General features: G+C 53.1%; 7 protein-coding genes across 7 annotated transcripts; 3 read left to right on the top strand and 4 right to left on the bottom strand.

Moving 5' to 3' along the window:
* The first annotated feature begins 214 nt into the window (after window positions 1-214).
* BO66DRAFT_229276 (uncharacterized protein) lies at window positions 215-576 on the top strand. The gene has a single exon (XM_025642747.1). It carries the CDS (start codon window positions 258-260, stop codon window positions 489-491), a length of 234 nt encoding a protein of 77 aa, XP_025498756.1. The 5' UTR covers window positions 215-257; the 3' UTR covers window positions 492-576.
* Window positions 577-903: 327 nt separating this feature from the next.
* On the top strand, window positions 904-2148 carry BO66DRAFT_308533 (DMT family transporter; the record flags this gene model as incomplete). Its single annotated transcript, XM_025643258.1, has 3 exons — window positions 904-1068; window positions 1159-1902; window positions 1966-2148. Coding segments are annotated over 3 exons (1092 nt in total), but the record flags the coding sequence as incomplete, so codon positions are not given.
* A 1128-nt stretch (window positions 2149-3276) lies between these two features.
* On the top strand, window positions 3277-4716 carry BO66DRAFT_475475 (uncharacterized protein; the record flags this gene model as incomplete). The annotated part of the gene is made up of 1 exon (XM_025653241.1): window positions 3277-4716. Exon 1 carries the CDS (start codon window positions 3379-3381, stop codon window positions 4714-4716), a length of 1338 nt encoding a protein of 445 aa, XP_025498754.1. The 5' UTR covers window positions 3277-3378.
* A 670-nt stretch (window positions 4717-5386) lies between these two features.
* Window positions 5387-7562, bottom strand: BO66DRAFT_229179 (choline-phosphate cytidylyltransferase). The gene is made up of 4 exons (XM_025642746.1): window positions 7414-7562; window positions 6622-7164; window positions 6200-6550; window positions 5387-6146 (listed from the first exon to the last, which is right to left on the bottom strand). The coding sequence occupies exons 2-4, from the start codon at window positions 7149-7151 to the stop codon at window positions 5705-5707; spliced, it is 1323 nt and encodes a 440-aa protein (XP_025498753.1). The 5' UTR covers window positions 7152-7164; window positions 7414-7562; the 3' UTR covers window positions 5387-5704.
* Window positions 7563-9187: 1625 nt separating this feature from the next.
* Window positions 9188-11269, bottom strand: BO66DRAFT_335074 (PP2C family serine/threonine-protein phosphatase; the record flags this gene model as incomplete). Its single annotated transcript, XM_025644231.1, is given in 7 exon segments — window positions 9188-9608; window positions 9628-9892; window positions 9955-10161; window positions 10225-10309; window positions 10379-10452; window positions 10541-10859; window positions 11234-11269. 7 exon segments carry the CDS (start codon window positions 11267-11269, stop codon window positions 9188-9190), a joined length of 1407 nt encoding a protein of 468 aa, XP_025498752.1.
* A 1789-nt stretch (window positions 11270-13058) lies between these two features.
* BO66DRAFT_384662 (MFS transporter) lies at window positions 13059-15302 on the bottom strand. The gene is made up of 4 exons (XM_025646100.1): window positions 14587-15302; window positions 14401-14533; window positions 13920-14340; window positions 13059-13860 (listed from the first exon to the last, which is right to left on the bottom strand). The coding sequence occupies exons 1-4, from the start codon at window positions 15044-15046 to the stop codon at window positions 13387-13389; spliced, it is 1488 nt and encodes a 495-aa protein (XP_025498751.1). The 5' UTR covers window positions 15047-15302; the 3' UTR covers window positions 13059-13386.
* A 273-nt stretch (window positions 15303-15575) lies between these two features.
* Window positions 15576-18543, bottom strand: BO66DRAFT_432397 (putative transmembrane glycoprotein; the record flags this gene model as incomplete). Its single annotated transcript, XM_025650641.1, has 3 exons — window positions 15576-15613; window positions 15747-16215; window positions 16270-18543. The coding sequence occupies 3 exons, from the start codon at window positions 18541-18543 to the stop codon at window positions 15576-15578; spliced, it is 2781 nt and encodes a 926-aa protein (XP_025498750.1).
* Window positions 18544-18670: the final 127 nt, after the last annotated feature.

Genomic DNA, 18670 nt, shown 5'->3' with positions numbered 1-18670 from the left:
CCATTCGGCTCCTTCACCGACATCCGTAGATCGGAGGAGGAGGGGGTGGGTGGGAGCAGCAAAAGAAAATCCCAGTGCTACTGTAGCCTCACGATATAGCAAACATCACATGTAGAGGGGAACACCTTGGTTCAGATTTCGTTATAAAGTGATATACTACGAACTTTGTATAGTAGAACCCGATTGTATTTCGATAGCAAAAATCGGTCTAATCGCCATTCGTGATAGCATAAGGCTACAGTAACCGGGCAGAATGGATGCCTACTGCTAACACCTTCAACCCCAGTCAGTCTAAGGTCTCGTTTGTTCAAGCTCAGCTGATCTACTCTTTCGATCGAATCACAATCAAGGTCTGGTCTGTTGTTTTCAAAAAAAGCTCGTCAAGTGCGCGAAAAGCGGTGATTAGTCATTCTGGGGGGGGCGTCCTTGTACTTAGTACATTTTTTTTTTTTTGCCCTCGCATTTCTCTTTCCTCCGGCTGCTCTTATTAAATTCCTTGTCGTCTCTGTTTTGTTGACGGAGAGGTTTAGGACTGGACCAGGGGAATGACTGGAGGTATATATACAGCACGTCTACGATAGAATCTGTGTATATTTCCTTATCGCCTTCAGATCGGATCGACTTGCGAGAAAGCTTGAAGTACTGAACAGTACCCAGTACATGTCAATCACTCCCGAACCAGGGACAAACAGGAAAACTACCTCGGATAACAAACACAAATCAGCCTTCAGAAAAACACGAGGCAATTACAAAATGGCCACTTGCGTCACTTCTCGATCCCACGAGGCTCCGAGCCAGCGGGAGACGATAAGAGAAGCACCCAGCGAGCAGAGTCCCCTTCTGGCTCGCTCATCACCAGCGACGATGCCTGATGAATTGACCTCAGCTTCCTCCCACCACCCGCCGTCCTGGTGGTCTTCCCTGCGCCACTCGAGCCAGGAGCTCTGGCTGCAGGGAAAGGGTATGATCTTTGTTTTGGGCGCCCAGTTTTTCGGCGCTACTATGAATGTCATGACGCAGGTTCTGGAGATCAAGGGGAATAATGGGAAGGGCTATCATCCGTTTCAGGTATGTCTTGATCGCGTGCCGCTTTGCTTGATCGGTTGTGTGAAACCAGACGTTCGCTGCTGTGTTAGTCGACCGCTAACCCCCCCGCAGATCCTCTTTGCGCGCATGTCAATCACTGTCATAGCCAGTTATCTGTATATGTGGTACACAAAAGTGCCGCAGCCGCTTGGGACCAAGCCGATCTTGTTGCTTCTGTTCCTACGTGCCAGCGGTGGCTTCTTCGGCGTCTATGGGCTGTACTACTCAGTGCAGTATCTGCCTCTGTCCGAGGCCACTGTGGTCACCTTCTTAGTTCCCATCCTTACCGGATACGCCTGCTCGTTGTTCATCCCTCGCGAGACGTTCACCCGCAAGCAGTTAATGGCTGGGCTCGTGTCCCTGATCGGTGTAATTCTGATCGCTCGCCCTTTCGCCTTCATGCGCTCGGGGGAAGAGACTGACGATGGAGAGTCAGGCGATAAGCCCGGTGCAACGGACAGCTATCACCACGTTTTGGCGATTGCTGTTGCCCTGCTGGGTGTCCTAGGAGCCACTTGTGCTTATACGACCATTCGTATGATCGGCCGGCGCTGTCACCCACTCGTATCCGTCACCTGGTTCTCTTCGTACACGACGATTGTCGCCTCTCTCGCGATGCTGCTGGTTCCGTCCATACCCTTCGCGTTGCCGGTTACTCTGTTTGAATGGACTCTGCTGCTGGGTCTCGGAGTGTGCGGATTCCTGTTGCAGTTCCTCCTCACGGCTGGCCTGTCTTATGTTCCGCCGGAACGGGCGCCCAAAGATCTTGCGACAGGCTGGGAATCGAACTCGTATGGTACTCAAGCGACCGGCCGTGTAGAGGATGAAGAACAATTGCAGGGACAGCAGCAGCAGCAGCAGCAGCAAGCCGAAACGAAGCCTCCTGCAGCAAAGACCTCGTCCGGGTCACGCGCTACGTTCATGATTTACACCCAGATGTTGTTCGCGCTGTTCTATGACCGCATGGTCTGGGGCAGCACACTGTCTCCGGTGAGTTGGGTCGGATCGGGTTTAATTCTGGGCTGTGCCATCTATGTGGCCGTTGCACGAGAGGACCAGAAACCCGAGAATGGCTCAGTTGAGACTGCCAGCAAGAACGACGTCACCGCTGCAGAACCAGTCGATGAGGAAAATGAACGGCTGGAGGTAAGCGGGACGAGGTAGACGCGAGGCATGCAGCTGGATACATACTTCCTGCAAGTGAGCATAATAGGGAGGTCGATCTGAGGCATTTGACCCGTGGATTGATACACATAACAGATCAAGTCGACTCCTGGGTAGTAAAGAATGCAACCCCATGGCAGATTCGGCTAGTGCGGGAGGGGCATAAAAAGCGGAGCAAGCGACTTGCATACACGGAGTGCAGTAGTAGGACGCTGTGATATAGAAGGGTGATGAGCGAAGTGCATGAGTGTATGAACTATATGACGAATGAGACGAAATGAAATGATGCAAGAAAGAGGTTGGAGTGTTTAAGTATGAGTGCAGTGGATGGAGTAGAAAAGAAAGGTGCGGGGTGGGACTTGACGGGACTCGGTTGACTTGCCTTTTTGACCAATGATCCAACCCCAGGTGGGTTTTCTTGTCGATCCGGGGGTGGACGGAGTTTGAATCCATGATCTACTCATATCTATCAATCCAATACACCAATTCAACTCAACTTCCACTTCCACTCCCACAGATGACTTTGGAATCACATACTTACCATAGGACTAGCACTAAAACACGCCGAACAAACACGCCAACCCACAATCTCACCGAGCAAACCTAACCTGAAGGCAACCGACCATCCATCTCCCCGGTATGCCGCAGTATGTCGCAGTACAGTCTCCCTCGAATTGTCGGCTCGGAGCACTCTCGTCCTATGCAGCCATGCAGCCATGCAGTCATGAAACCCAATGCATTGCAACTGTCCCTGCCAGAGAAACGAGGCCTCATTTCGTGGTGGTGTGATTGGACGCCACGACGTCATTTAGCTGCTTCTTCCCATCGGCTGGACTCACGGAAGAACCCGAGGTTGACCGCGAACGGCCATGATTGGGGGCAGCCTGAGTGTGATTGCCAGTGGCGTTACCACCTACTGTCTCCATGATTTGATGGACTTAACCGACTAGAGTGGGCAGTGGAGAGTACTTTTGACCCGATATGGCTGGAGAAAAGGGGAAGCTTATATAGAGTGTGCAGCCTCATCTCGCCTTTCCTTTTTCCTCCCTACACAGCCAATCGCTTTTCCTACACTCTTTACTTCGTTCTTTCGTGCTTCTTCTAGATATAGACAAAAGTCTCGATACAATGCGCCATTTCGACGCCTGGCTCCTCCGCGAACCCTACTCAATCTTCCACTACTATCCCACCAACCGACGCTGGTCAGAAAACATCCGCGAACTCATCCAAGAACGCCAAATCTGCGCCCCAACTCCGTCTACCTCTGTAACCAAGCCATCAACCCCGGATATTTTCATGACAATCGACCCTCAACTTAACAGCCCCCTCTTCAACCGCCTGCCCCCGGAGATCCGGTCCATAATCTGGTCCCACGTCTTCGGCGAGCCCGTCCTCCACCTCGTTCAGATCCGTAATCAAATCCGCCACGTGCGCTGCCCCAATTCTGTCTCTGCGATTGACAAGAACCGGCGCTGCTGTCCGGTCACCGCCGCGCGATGGCGTACGGACGTTGATACCTCGTCCGCTGCTTCACCAACCGACAGCAACAGCACCAACAAACAACACCCCAACACCGACCCCAACAGCAAACTCTACCCTCACACCCACCCCTCCCTCCCCTCACATCTCAGCACCACACCAGCAAGCCTGCTGCGCACCTGCCGCGCGATCTACAACGAAGCAGCACCCCAGCTGTACCGCCAGGCGACCTTCGATGTCGACGACCTATCGACCTGGATCGCATTCACCGACCAGGTCAACCCGACCTGCCTGCAGGAGGTGCGGAAATTGAGCGTGCAGGTCGTCCCGCTGGGAGGGATGTTCCACGACCGGGAAACCAGCCATAGCCATAACCACATCGACAGCAACAGTAACAGTAACGGCAACGGCAACAGCAACAACCCACCACCGCCACCAACAGAAACAGCAGGAACTCCCACCAACACCAGACCCCCCCACTCAATCCACACTTATACGCACAACCCCCACCTCTGGACAACCTTCTGGCAAAGAACCACCACCCGGTGCCCGCACCTCACCGACCTAACCCTCTGCATTGACCTGGGCCGCTTCACCGCAACCGCCGCCCCCACCGCCACGAACCCCGCCGCGGGCAGCATAACCGGCGGCCACAAGCTCCCGCTCCACGCCGGCGTGAATGCGGAATGGCTACGGCCCATCGTCCGGCGGGTGCGCGGATTGAAGCGGTTCGAGCTGGCGGTCACGGCGCGGTGCGATGCGGCGGCGCGGGCGGGGGTGGAGCGGGAGGTCGGCGGGGCGGAGCGGCTGGGGCGGTTGCGGGCGGAGATTCGGGGGTGGGTTTGTTCGAGCCGTTGCACGGGATGTGAGGAGGGACAGGATGATGCGGCGGCGGCGGAGTATGGGTATGACCATGGGTACGGGTTCAGAGCTGGGAAGGAGGGGTGGCAGAGAAGAAAGCGGAGGTTGGCCATTTGTTCGGCTTGATTTCCATAGAATTCCCTCGGGTGGGAGGGAGAGATGAATTGACGATAGACGATAGATTCATAGATACCCTTTTCTTTCTGTTACATCCGTCCAGCAACGTACCTGACGACCTCTAAAATGCGAGGCGAGGTGAGGTCACTCGCATTCTATCCTTATACATGAAGTGCAGTACATAAGTATACACACTACACTCCGAGTGACAACACACCATCCAGAAGTACAAGTCCCAATTCATCTATAACAATTTAGTATCTCTGTACAGTACAATACACATCATCATATTAAGCCCCTGCATCCCATCCCGTGCAGAAACACGACCTCCCCAAAAAACAACCTCCATCTCAAGGAAATAGTCCTTTCCCCTAAAGCAATATCCCACCCCATCCTATAATGATACATCGCCCGTAACAATTTTGTCGGAACCAGAGAAGAAAAGGCCCGTAAGGATACATATTACTCATTTTTGAACCCACATCGAAATTGAGATTCCCTTGGTTGATGCACCGCTCTTCTCATATGAGGCTGCTCGTGTAAGGCTTCCGCAAGATAAGAGGAAGTGAGGAGGTAAAAGAAAAGAAAAGAAAGGGTTGATGTCCAATTTCAAAAGTTAAGCTCATACCCAGACCGGTCCTTTTGCTAACCTTACATTATCTGGAGGGAGAGAGGTTGTGGGGAAGGGAGACATGACCCAAGAAGGTAGGTGAATTAGGTTGTTCAGTGGGTTGAGGGGTTCGGGGCGAGAAACGACAAGAGCAGAAACAAAGTATCATCAAGTAAGAACACATATCACTCATGCCCGGGAACCAGCTGCATGTTGTTGTTCATACTCGTGTTCTTGTTGTAGCTGTTGGCCGCTGCTGCGCTCGGCCTCTGATTCATGTTCCTCCTCGCTGGTGGGGGAAGGGGCCCGACTGCCCACTAACGAGCGACGGCTGCGCATCTAGACCGAAATTTGTGAGCGGGCTGCACCCTCCTTTGCATAGCGACTTCAGGAACTCACCCATGATCGAACGCCACCAATCAGACCCAGACTGTATCCAGTGGCAAAGTAATCAGGGGGTTCGTTGCGGCCAGTGCCCATGGGGCTGTCGGGACGGCCCAGAGCCTCAACCCGCGAGACATGCGACTTGTTCCCCAGCACGGGACTCGTCAGTCCGCTCGTCAGTCCACTGCGCGAGCCGCCCAAGTCCACGCTGTTGCGGGTGCTGGGCGCCGGGCTGCCGGGGCGGCTGTTCTGCCAGAACTGGCGCAGCTCGCGACCCAATTCCTGGCCCGTGGTGGTCCAGTTGGCCCGGATGTTGTCGCGCAGCTCCGACACATGACGCTTGATCTCCAACTCGTTCTTCTTGATCCATGACACGTTCAGTTCCTGACGCGAGGCTCCGCGCTTGAATTGGCGCGAAATGTATTGATCGTAGTCGCGCACAATCCTGAATCGAATCAGCTTCGCCAGCTTATTCACATCCCAACCGCGGAAACCCACCTGGTGATGATGCCCGTAGTGCTGACACCTTCCGTGCGCTGCGTGACCAGGAACTTCCCCTCTCGCTTGATCGGGGCGTAGATGTCGTCGCCCTCATCCGCACCATACGGCAGGTCGTCATGTGCCACATAATCAATCTTGTGCTCCTCGAGGAACGCCGGGGTCAAAATCCAAGGACAATCGGGAATCACCTCGTCCACCCATTTACAGTGCCGCAGGGACTCTGCACGCTCTGCGCCACTCAAGACCGTCAATCCCTTGCGCTTGTGTGTCTCCTCATCACCCGTGACACCGACAATCAGATATACGTCGGGGAAAGCCTTCTTCGCCTGCTCCAATTGCCGCATGTGACTGGTGATCACCACGCCGGTTAGCCATCGATAAACGGAATGCACCGTAACGGAAAAAAGGACCGCACGTACCCCAAGTGGAACAAATCGAACACTCCGTCCGCGTACACCCGCACCGGGCGACCCACTGGAGGCGGGTTGGTGTGATAACCGACGGGATCCTGGAGCCCACCGCGTTTTGGAGGCTCCAACAAGTGCTCTGGGGGTGCCGTCGTGTCGATCTGCAAGCCCGGTCGGGTGCTCTGATTCTCGATGTCGCTGCTGGCCACGGTAGTCTCGGACGGCTCGCCCGGGTCTTCCTTGTTTAGCGCTCCCGCCGCATTGCCGTTGGACAGATGACCGTGGTTATTGTTGTCGCTGACGGAAGCCTTCCGGGCCCGCTTGGACGGGGGCACAGCGCCGGTCGATGTTACGTCCTGGGACGGCTGTTTCTTGTGTTTGCTGGGGCTGGGCAGTGGGATAGCTGGGCCGGTGGAGTCGTCGCCTTCCTCGCCGGACGCATCGCGGGAGGAAGGTTGCAAAAGATCTGCAGGCGCAGGGACGGCAGTAGGATGGTGTTGGGAGCCACTGCGCTTGCGTTTTCCGGACGGAGGAGAGGACATGGTGGCCGACTGACTGAGGGAGCACAGCTCAACTTCTGTCGAGGAAGGATTAGGAGAGAGGGAGGGAGGAGAAAGAGAGGAGATGGGGGTGGGGGGAGAAAGAAGAGGAAGAAGAAGAAGTAAAGAAAAGGGATACGGACGGGGAAGAAAGTCCGAAAGTAATGGGAGGACGGTGGAAGCGAAAGGGGAGGTGAGACAAGAAGAAAGTAGGATGACGGAGAAGGATGAGCAGCGACAGAGCAAGCAGAACGAGAGGACGCACGAGAGAGCAGAGCAGAAGCCGGACGGGAGGTCCCGGTGGAGGTCCGGTAGAGGAACGGTAGAGCACTACTGGTGCAAAACACGGGCTTTCAGACGGAGCATTGATTTAACCCAATGCAGATGAACAGACAGGACCCTGAGATCGGATCCGAGGGGGGAGTTCTTGGAATTGTCTTCAGGGGGGAGAGAAATGCACTGAGTCCGTCCAAGACTGGGAGGACAGACAATCTATCTTACAGTAGAATCAAAACTCTGCGGGCAGAAAAGATACAATAAGTTACGGTATGGTACTAGGTAGGCAATTGAAGCTGACACCGCCCCCCGAAAGGGTCCATCCGCTGCCCCAACAATTCCAATGGTTCCGAGCTAGACTAGTTTATGATGAATGGAGTTATGAAAGTAACTAACTTACTTATGCTCAGCCTCACAATCTAAGAAGTCGTGCTAGAAGTCGTGCACTAACATCTTCCCCTATGGCCTGCATCCGTCCAGACCAGAGCCATTGGTTCGATGTTTCCGGTTGGAGGTGGGGGATGATGGATGATAATGTTGATTGTTGTCTGGATAGAATGATGTTATCATCCATCATCTCCAAAACTTTTCCCAAAATATCCCCAAGCCACACTAACCTTGTTAAGTTTAGCTCGGTCGCCTATACCTCCTCGCAAAGTAAACCATCTTTCAGTTGACCCTCCCTCATCCTTGATCCATTTGCCTATTACCCACTTGCAGTATCGCCAGGGCTTCAAAGAGAGCATTGTATATGTGAGTTCATACATCGTGATCATGGAGGCTAATCAGATCGCATAAGACTGAAGCCATCCAGCCACGGATCATGCATCTATCATGCCTGAGCGAGTCTACACTGTCATCACCACAAGTTCCCAGAACTAAGCCTACATACCTACAAAGGCCTTCCCTTTCAGTATCTACAACCTACGTATCACACGCTAAGAGCCAACGGTGTCTATATGCATACCAGATGAAAAAGGACATCAGATACATGGCCGTATCCATCCCATTCCAGAAACTCCGCTGCTGAAGGAAGCTGTCCACTCGACATGCCACACTATCACGGACAGGTCCGCAGGTCTTTCGCAGATGTCGTTTCCCCGCAGGACGCGTAACCGGTCCCCCCATGTCCAGTCAACTACAACTGACCTTTCTTCCCGGTCTTAACGCCAACTACGCGCCTTCCCGTTGACCCCGGGATGAAAAAGGACCAAGTTGTGGCTGCCACCGTCGCCGGGGAGGGAACGAAGATAGTGACATGGGAGTTGGGGAGCGAGTAGAGAAAACGAAACAAGTCGTTGTAGAAATATGAAAGGTTCATCAACACTGGGCGTTTTGTGCGGTATCTTGTGTGTCAAGGCATGAAACAGACGTGCTCTCGTGAGACCTGCCGCTCGCGGCTTCGAATGTGGAATAGAAAAGAAAAGCTGTAAACGAGAAACCCCATCCCAATCCCGTGAACTCACCCCGGCAAGACACAATAAAGATGTGAGGGGGAGCTCGACAGTCGCTATTCCCCGCTTGTTTCATTCCGTCCACAACCGTTGAACCAGTCAATGCCAGGGAGCTGGATGGATGTAGAGAGAGTAGGTGTAAATTCGGAAGAGAAATAACATGGCGCTTCGGATAACATGTGGAGAACAGAACAATAAGGGGGAAGAATAGCGACACTGTCAAAGAATCACACGACGATCAGGAAACCCAAAAGAAAAAAGAAAAGGACATCAACAGCGGAAAAATGCAACAGATCCATTCCATCATGACTACACATTAGTAGGTTTCTGCGGCGTTCCAGGGGCACTGGTGGAAGAGCTCTCCGCGGTGGTAGACGGCGACTGCGAGATGGTTGTAGATTCATCGGCCTTGGGGGTGCTATCCTTGGATTGTGGCCCAGGGGTTCCTTCGCGATCGCTCCGTCCCGCGTCAGTAGAGTCATGCTGCACCTGATTGCCGAGGTCCCGGTCTTCCTCAGTATGGTCAAACAGCTCGTCATCGTTCTGCTCCGGAATCAATTCTGTGCCATCGCCCAAGAGAATGATGCGGCCCGAGCGTACACTGAAGCCACGGGAACGATCATTTTCCACGTCATACTCATCGGGGTTCTCTTCGAACTGATTACGGATGCCGGGGCCGCGGAACTCAGCTGCTCCCCCCGGTAAGTCAGTAGGAGTTGGGATTGGAGGCCTCGGGATCCTCGAGAGACTTGCCGTACTCGGGCGGGGCGCAGGGGCCGTCGCCGTTGGCCACGCGCTCAGCGATCTGATTGTACCACTCCTCTTTGGTCCTACCGTTCAGAAGACCGATGATGATCATAGTCATGTTGTCGCATCCGACGCCACCCGTCTCACTGTTGGAAGCCAGGCAATTGTCCATCATGTTCTCACAAATGCGGTGGAGGTCCTGCTTGGCGGCAATACCGCGACGAACGAACTCAACGACGGCCTGCGAGGTTTGGCAATCCCAGATACCTGCATTGACATTAGCACCCACTGAGCTGAACCCTGACTGGACACGTGAAAGGGGGACATACCGTCGCAGGCGATAACGAGGAATTCATCGTCGTCAGTAAGGTCGTGGACAGTAACATCCGGGTAAGCGGTCACGATCTGCTGTTCGGGTGACAGCTCGGGACTCTTCTTAAATTCGAAATCTCCAATGGCACGGGACAGGGCCAGGTTGCCGTTGACACGGCCAAAGTCGACGAAGCCGCCTGCAGCGCTAATACGGGCCTTCTCGCCTGTATTCCATGTTTCAGCATAACCAACTCCAGCTCGAAGAGACCCAGCACCTCGTTACTGACCTTCATTTTGGGGCTTGTGATCAAAGGATAGGGGCTTCGCGCGGCCCTTCACACCGAGCACGGAACGGGAGTCACCAGCATTGGCCTATGCAGCGTTAAAATATCATTCCGATAGACAGCCAGCGCGGTTCCCCGAACGATTCCATATACGTACCACCCAGATCTTGTGCTTGGAAATGACGCTGACGGCTGCAGTGCAGCCAGACACTTCTTCTTCGTATTTAGGATCTAGCCGAATCAGTCCACTGTTATCTCGGGAAGAGAGGCGTGGGAGACAAAGAGCTGTCCCGGTGCCCGAAGCTGAGTGTTCACGAACCTTCCAAGATAGCGCGGTCGGTCGCAAGGAAACCGTCCTTCAAGGCTTGCTCAATATCGCCCTTAGCGAACGCATCCTGCTTTGCGACGATCTTGTGGACATTCTCTCCGGCGAATAAAGCTACTTTATCACCACCGTGTCCATCGTATACACCAAAGAATGCGAGACGTTTGTCGGGATCGGTAGGGTTGTCGTTCTGCTCCGAGAACTTGGCCTGGAGGTCTAGCACGGCCGCATGGGCATCCTCCATGCTGATCCGCCAGCCCTGCATGGCCGAGACACCGTATATACAACACTCATCCTGACCTTCAGCCGAATGCTGGACAATGCGCCGTCATGTTAGCAAAGTTGACATGTTAAGAGCGCGAAAAGACAGTAGATATGACAGGTCACCCGCTCGGAAGCCGCCTGCAGGAATTTTCATCATCTTGTGGAGGGACCCCGCAGACGTGGGAAGATCACCACGCTGCAGCCCCTCCGACCACCAGAGGAAGTGATGGTACGCATTTTGAATATGAATCCAGACAGTTGGACCGACAATTATTCGAGTAACCCATACACCTCGAGAAAGAAAGGGGAGGGAAATGGGTTGCGCGATGATAGGGGGGAGGCGGTTATGGGAATTGCGTAAGGCCTCTTGGAGTGTGGGGGGACGAAAGGCGAAGGCAAACGCATTGCTTCAATTTCACGCACCTTCTCGACCACAGGCTCGGACAAGGTCTGACCCATGATATTTGACGGGAGGTATTAATTAAAAGTTTGGCGCGAGAAGATGTATTGTTTCTTTTTTTCACAAAGTGAGAGGGGAAGGAGGAGATGTAAGCTGAGTAGTAGAAAGATTGAAGACAGGAAGGGGAAAAGTTTAACACACACGGAGAGAGAGTATCTGAGGGGGAAATGAGAAGAGCCAGTGACTGAACGGGATCAGGTGGGAAGGGGAAGGGAGAGAGACTAGACTCAGAGCGGGAGGAGGGGGAGTGAGAGAGTAGGTAAGAGAGAGAGAGAGGGGAGGGTAAGTTAACGGGCAGAATCACAACTATTAACGGAGGCGGCGTGACGGAAAGAAAGAAAAGCTGCCTACTGTTGTTAAGGCGAGCCTTAGGCCTGTACAGAGAGGTATAGTGTGGTCAGTGTAGTTAGGTAACTACTGCTTACGGTGATTAGGTAGTGACTGAGGGACTGAAGGACTAAGTTACTGTAGCCTGCCTGTAGGTGAAGTGAGCAGCCGCAGTCATTCATTATTCAAAAGACAATACCGGGGAGTGGGGAACCCGATTCAACGATGACGATACTTTGTCCACCGTGCTGGAAGATTGGCTGATCCCCTCCGATCCTGTCCAAGATCTGTCACCGTGTTCATTAACCACGGCTGACGAGTGACACGCGGAATCATATGGAATTATGACAGAAGTGGCAGAAATAGCTGAAAAGGGGCGAAGAGAAAGAAAATTGATGATGATGATGAGGATGATGATGATGATGGCGATGGTGTCACAGGCCCGGGGATGAGTTTTTTTGGCGTTATGATACTCTGTACGGAGTAAGTTAATCAATTGTTTATGCTCTACAGATCACAAGGGCATCGGTAGCACTCGTTGCAGCTGGCTGGCTACCTGCAGGTAGATCAATAGGCAACCCACAGGAGGTTTCAAAACACATTAACCTCGATAACAATAATGAAATAAAACTCAGTACCTCTTCTCTCTAACTTACCTCGAGCACTATGTCCTCAAGGTACTATTGTTCGCTGTTTTGGGTGGACCGCCTTCCTGTCGCGTGCCTTCAACCACAGGAAATGCCGGAAACAGCCTGACCCAACCCACTCACCACGCATTAATATTCTGGACTCGTGGAGTGCCACAGAAGAAGCTGAGCTCTATTTAATCCTTCCGCTTCGTACATGCTGTACATACTCATACATACATCAAGCATAATGCTAGGGTCTGTGGCTGCTATCCGAAAGGAGAGACCGCCATTCATGCCAAGTCTCTGGCATTGAACCGGCATGATCAATCCGACCTTGCAAACGAGCGTGCTCTTGCCAGGTCTATGCTTCCTATACCTACACGAAGCTTGTGTTCCAGTAGGAGGTATTCGCAGCCAATGTCTCAGACCTAACTTGATACATCAATGCCCATCAAATCTTGCTTTAATTAGGTGATTTGCTACCTACGGTACTCCGTAAACAAGTCGGAAGTAGATAGTGAGACGAGGCGTTTGGAATTGTCTGCTAATGTCAGTTCTCGCAAGGGCTCTCTGCATTGCCTTGCTCAGCGCCGGTAATGCATTCAAGTCGTACCTTTGTATTGTTCGTTGAACAGAGTACTGTACCTACTTTACCATAGTACAGTACCTTGAAGCGCTCTTGCTGTTTTCGGCAACTGCCTTTATACCGGGGGCCTGTTCAGTGAGGCGACTGCCTCAGGCAGGAAGCATCATGTACTACTACCTAGTACCTACCTGTGGTAGTACCTAGGTACCGACTACCTTAGGTAGCCGACTACTATGTGGAATTCTAGTCAGAGCCGCGCCTTCAACACTTCGCGGGCTTAGACCTGCCTTTCTACCCACAATCTTCGACTAAAGCCCATCAGTCATTATGAGATGAACACACAAGCACATGCAATCAGCCCTCACTGTCCACCAAGGGAGAAGCTGCCATCGAAGGAGAAGGCGCTTGATTCAAAGAGAAGTCATCGCCATTTGATACAGCCCCTTGGGGAGCAATGCAGTCCGTGATTCACTTAAAGGGGCCACTCTTGTCACTGGACAGCAATGACGGCAAGCAGTGGGGGACTGGACTCTCTGCATCATGTGCAAGCATTAAATGAAGTTTAACCAAGATTCTAGTGGGCTGAAGTACGAATGCAAGAGACTGCTAACCCGGCCAGCAGGTACAGACCAGTCGCAACCATCCATGGCAACCCCATCCATGCGCCCTCCCACGCCATTCCTGCTTTGAGAAGAGCTGCCAAAAGCGGTCCAGCTATCATAGACCCCACGGCCTCAGCCAGTGCAATTGTTGTGTTGAAGAGCCCGACATGGGTTTCTGCCACCAAGGCGCTTCCAACACTACGAAGTGTCGTGTAGAAACCCCACCCGAGGGCCGAGAAAGACAAACCTATGCCGAAAAGGGCTGGATGAGCAGCTACCGACATTATACCGAATCCTGCCATCAGTGCACAGATACTGCCGTGTGTGATTCGGAGATCTCTCCTTATCGGAGAGAGATAACCTCCAAGTATTCTGGAGATCAGAGGCAATATGATAATGAAGGCGACAAGGTTGACTACGCCTTTGAGGCTGATGAGGAATGTAGCCTACCCAGTTTCTTCTGTTAGTGACTTTCAGGTTAGTGGCTCGAACTGGGAAGGCAGACCTCGGCCACACTCCACATGAAACGCTTGGAGGCATACTGCAGCACGAACTGAAGCGCCTGGCTTCCAATGCTAGATGTCAAGAAAGCGAAAAAGATCGCTAAAGTGTTGGCGTTGCCCCAGACAAACCCAACCACTTCGATTAGCTGAGATCGGACCAAGTGCACAATGGCCGTCCATCTCATGGTAGGATGCTCGCTGGCTTGTCCTTGTGCTTCGCTCTCAATATCTTCGTCCGATCTGATGGATGCTTTCGGTCCAGTTTCTGGTAAGGCGAAAATAGGGATGATCCCGCACACCTCAATCGCTAATCCCAACAACGATGGCATCCACACATCTTTGGACATCAGCCAAGCGCTGAGAGGGGCTGCGAGGATCTGGGAAAGCAACATCGCTGCAGCCATGAGAAGATACGCATTTGCCCTGGGAGTTCGTCGCGTTTCAGCGGATTGAACAGCAGGAAATTGGGAATATCATGATTACCTTTGGTCAACTGGGAAGACGTCTGCAATGACGGTCCAGGCGACGGAGCTAGCGATTTGGCTACCACCCCCAAATACCTGGAACAGTGGTGCAAACCACACTGCTTCAAGTGGGATGCTTGTGTGATTCCAGCCTGAGAAGCACGTCAGCTAGTACTTCCTTTCCTCTGACTTCCAAATCACCCACAGATGAAACGAATAGCGCATTCCTGCATGAGGAAACCCGCAAGGCTGATGATGATGACAGGTTTGCGTCCGACCTGATCTGCCATGAGACCAAATGGGATAGCTAGGATCATTCCGGGAAGCTGAGTGAAGGTATCCTGCCAGCCTACCAGCAGAGCGAGCTTGCCTTGCACGTCAGTTGACTTGCAGAGCGGTTGGGTGGTTGCTGTTAGTCCACCGAAAGCACTGGCGAATAATTCGGGGTGCATGCGCTGGCAGATAATGTTCTCATATATCTGCAGCTGCGGCGCGACAGCAAGATAAACGCCAAAGTCCAGAGTGACGATGATGAGGCACACAAATAGGAGAATCCATTTCGATCTTCTGGGCGTGGTTTTATTTTGCATTGACTGCTCACGAGGGCCTGACAAGAGTAAACTCGTCTCCAGTGCCTCATCTGCGCCGAGTAAATTGGTTGTCATCTTTAATGAGAAGATGGACAGCCCCAACTGGTTCGGAAAACACAGACAATTGAGCACACACACTCCAGAGCACACTCAGGCAGGAGAGGAGTGAGAGTGGGTTGGGCGAGAGGAGATCACTTCATCTCACTCAGCACAATCAGAGAGGTGCGATTGCGAGCTATTTAGCTGCATGGCAAAGCAGTACGCTAGGCTGGATGCGTGTCTGCTTTGATATAGGTCGAGTGTCTTATCTGCTTATCGGGTTCCAGAAAAGTCGACAGCGACAATAGACCGGCCTCCGAGAATGATGGATTGATTACGCATTTTACATTGTGGATGAGGGGTGCGAGCTTATAGGCTCATGAATCTGACACCGACGCGCTACGCTAAGACCCAGCCCAATCCCGCTGGTCGAACCGCATAGTACCTTGGATTGATACGTGGTTGCCTGTTGTTGAGCTCTCGAGATTTACCCTATCATACTAGGGTGATCATGGACAAAGGAAAGCATTAAACTAATCATGGTACAAAATATGCACGGTGGATATCATGCTCGCCGGATACTCGTCGACGACAAAACAAACCCTAATACAACACATTGGCAGCGATAATATTGTAACAACAACAGCATGAAAGACAAATGGGTATGTATACTTTCGCCTCAATCATACAAATGCGATATCACTTCTCACACTTCCCGTCAGCTCTCTTTGCATACCTCTCTGCTCACTCCAGTCTCGGTCCGCCGATCGAATCAAGCTCACTCGGCGCGATCGAACCTCGTATGGCATGGAAGAATAAGAGGGGCTCTTGCGCAATGGTGGCAACGGCGGAGGATCCGCTCTAGGGGCTTCACCCGGCGCGTTTGACGCGACCTGGAACCAAGTCCGATTGTTCCCAAGGGATTGACGCTCATTGTTCTGTGGGTCAGTTGATCCGGGGTACGCCGCACTACCGCCGGCTTCGCCTCGCTGGGCACTACTTAAGCTTAACTCGCTGTAAAAGCGGGGTAGCGGAGCAATCGCCTCAGAATAATTCTGGGCGAGACTCGATTGACTGGGCTGCTTGTTGATCGGTCCCGACATCGGCGCGTCCGACGATTCCTCTGATAGCGAATGGAGGTAAGCCGACTGGCGGTGGTCATCGGTATAGATGGAGGCTGACATCGCCGCCGACCAGGGGCGGTCCTGCCGGTAATCGTCGATATAATGGGAACTAGCGACTGTATCTGCTCGACTCACGGTGCTGCGCGCCCGATGGAGAGCGCGGCCACCGGATGAGCCACGACGAGCGAATTGGCCGGCAAACAGAGGATTGGAAGAATTTCGGCTTTTTGCACGACTGTGCACGAAAGCTTCAAGGGAATCCGTATCAGAGATGGTCAGCGTGTCCGGCTCGACAGCTCGAAGGCTCACGCGCTTAGGATATTCCGTGCTTTCCCGTGCGCGGAGGGGCGGGCGAGGGAATAATGGCGCCAAATTCCCCACATCGCTCTCGTCGCTCTGGAATGAGGCTTGTGTGTTCTGCCAGGAGACACGAACAACCCCATGCCCCGGCGGCCCAAATCCACCGGCCCCATGGCCAGCGCCGCTGAGCCTGACAGGCAGCCCTGAAGCAACTGTGGAGATGCCGCTAGAGCGCTTCGAGTATCTCTTCGACCGCGATACCGTCGAGTTCCGCTTGAGTGACCTCCTCGGCTGAATCGGCCGAAGTGGCTCACGCTTCTTTGATGTAGTCGTAGTGCGCCTGCGCACGGGAGGACTGCTCTGGAATGACAAGCGCTTTGATTGCGGAGGTGGATCCGCTACTGGTTTCGTCTCTTCCGGCTCCTTCGTGGTCGCCAGTGGACCGAAGTCCCAGTCCAGGGTTGAGTGGGGGTAGGCGTTCTCCTTGTCATCTGTGTAGTTGATGGTGTCGGCATCGGCCAAGGGCTTCGTGTGCCAGAAGATCTCGAGCTTTGGGGGTCTGGATGATGGCGACGGACTTCTGAGCATCCTTGGCGGCTTGCCTGGGGTGGTCTGTTCAAACGGCTGGCAGTGGGGGTACATGTCAGAATCGGGATCAGGGGGCAGAGATCCCCTCTTTTCGTCTGCCAGTCCTTCCTCCGGTCCTGGAGCGACATCTTTCTTCTTGTGACGCCAACAGAAGAATAGAAGTACAAGGGCGCTGAGAACAATGAGCGGAATAATGACCGAGATCGCAATGATGCCGGCCTTTTTGCCGCTGTTGTCGCTACTACCGCTGCCTTCGTCCGCCGTGGCGGTAGTAGCTGCGTTCTCGTCGTTCTTTTTCTTCGAGACTGTTTTGATTGTGAATTGCCGGGTATCCTCCGCAGTCTCCTCGCGAGCCGTCAGGTTGAGGTTGAAAGTTCCCGGAGTGATATCGGAAGGCACCTGACCATAAATGGTCTTGTTGTCGCGGTTGTAATGAAGCCAGGGGAGCTGATCACCTAGTTCAACGTCCAATTGGACAGAGTCGTCGGTAAGAATAGAGCTGTTGAAGACGAACATGAAGAATTGCCCGATGACAGCGTCGCATTCGTCCAAATCATCGTGAAAGAATTGAGAAAATTGCAGGCTGACAAGTAGTGTGGCCACGTCCTGAAATTTATCAGTTACAGTGATGGTGACATTCTGGTCTGCAGCGTCTGCTGGAGGTGTGCCGCTTAAGGAGAGCGATTCCTTGTCCAATGCCAACCATGCCGGAGAATCCACATGAATATTTGCCAAATCAGTGCGCGTCGCTCCGTGACCATCCAGAGTCAAATCATCCAGGAAGTTAGGACTGTCGAATTGTTTTCCTTTGGTGACAAAGAGGGTCTGTGCACTTCGGTTGAAAGACAAAATGTGTGGGCTAACAGTCATCGCAAATGTCATGGTGGCAGCGCTGAATCCGGCTACATCCGAAGCGATCAGGTTAAAGCTGAATGTCTGAGGTCCGATATCCGGAGTAGACCCAGAGAATCGCAGGGCTGCCTGGTCGAATGAGACCCACGATGGCAGCGGCGCATTGTCAGGGGAAGTTCCGTAATAGACAGTGGAGGGACGCGTGTTGGCGAACGTATCACGATCGAAGGATATGGAAAAAGAATCGCCAGAGTGTACCACAATCGTGTCTGGAGCCGATGTGGCGCCTATCGTTTCAAGTTGTGGTAGCAATGGTTTCCCCAACTTTGGCCCATCATCGGTTGTGACCACCAAGTTGACCTCCATGTTCACGGATCCCGTCTCATCGGAAGCTACTAACTCAAACTTGGGCGACCCGATGTCATCTTTCTGGGGCGTTCCGGATATCGTACGGTGCTTTGCATCTAGTTCAAGCCATGATGGGGCGTTCAGAAGCGTATATTGAGTGTCTGGCCCGCTGCCAGCAAACGTGCCTTGGGAGAAGACAAATTCGAATGGTTCTGAGACTCGGGCTACTGGAGGCAGCTGTGCGTTCACAGGGTAAGTCGGCGCGAGGCCTGCAATTACCGTCCCCAGGATGCTGAGGAGACCCAACGCGATGAGCGCCATCTCTCCAGAGCAGTGAGAACGGTCGGGACGAGTGAGTGTCTTCGGTCAGATACACGAGAGGCAACTCGCACTGTCGCTCTGAAAAGTCACCCGACGCCAACCTTAGGAAGAAGCCACAGTGAAATGG

The sequence above is a fragment of the Aspergillus aculeatinus genome, assembly GCF_003184765.1.
Source record: "Aspergillus aculeatinus CBS 121060 unplaced genomic scaffold BO66scaffold_71, whole genome shotgun sequence".
In the NCBI taxonomy this organism is placed as follows: domain Eukaryota; kingdom Fungi; phylum Ascomycota; class Eurotiomycetes; order Eurotiales; family Aspergillaceae; genus Aspergillus; species Aspergillus aculeatinus.
Note: the sequence above shows the minus strand (reverse complement) of the source record. Positions and strands in the feature narration are given on the sequence as shown.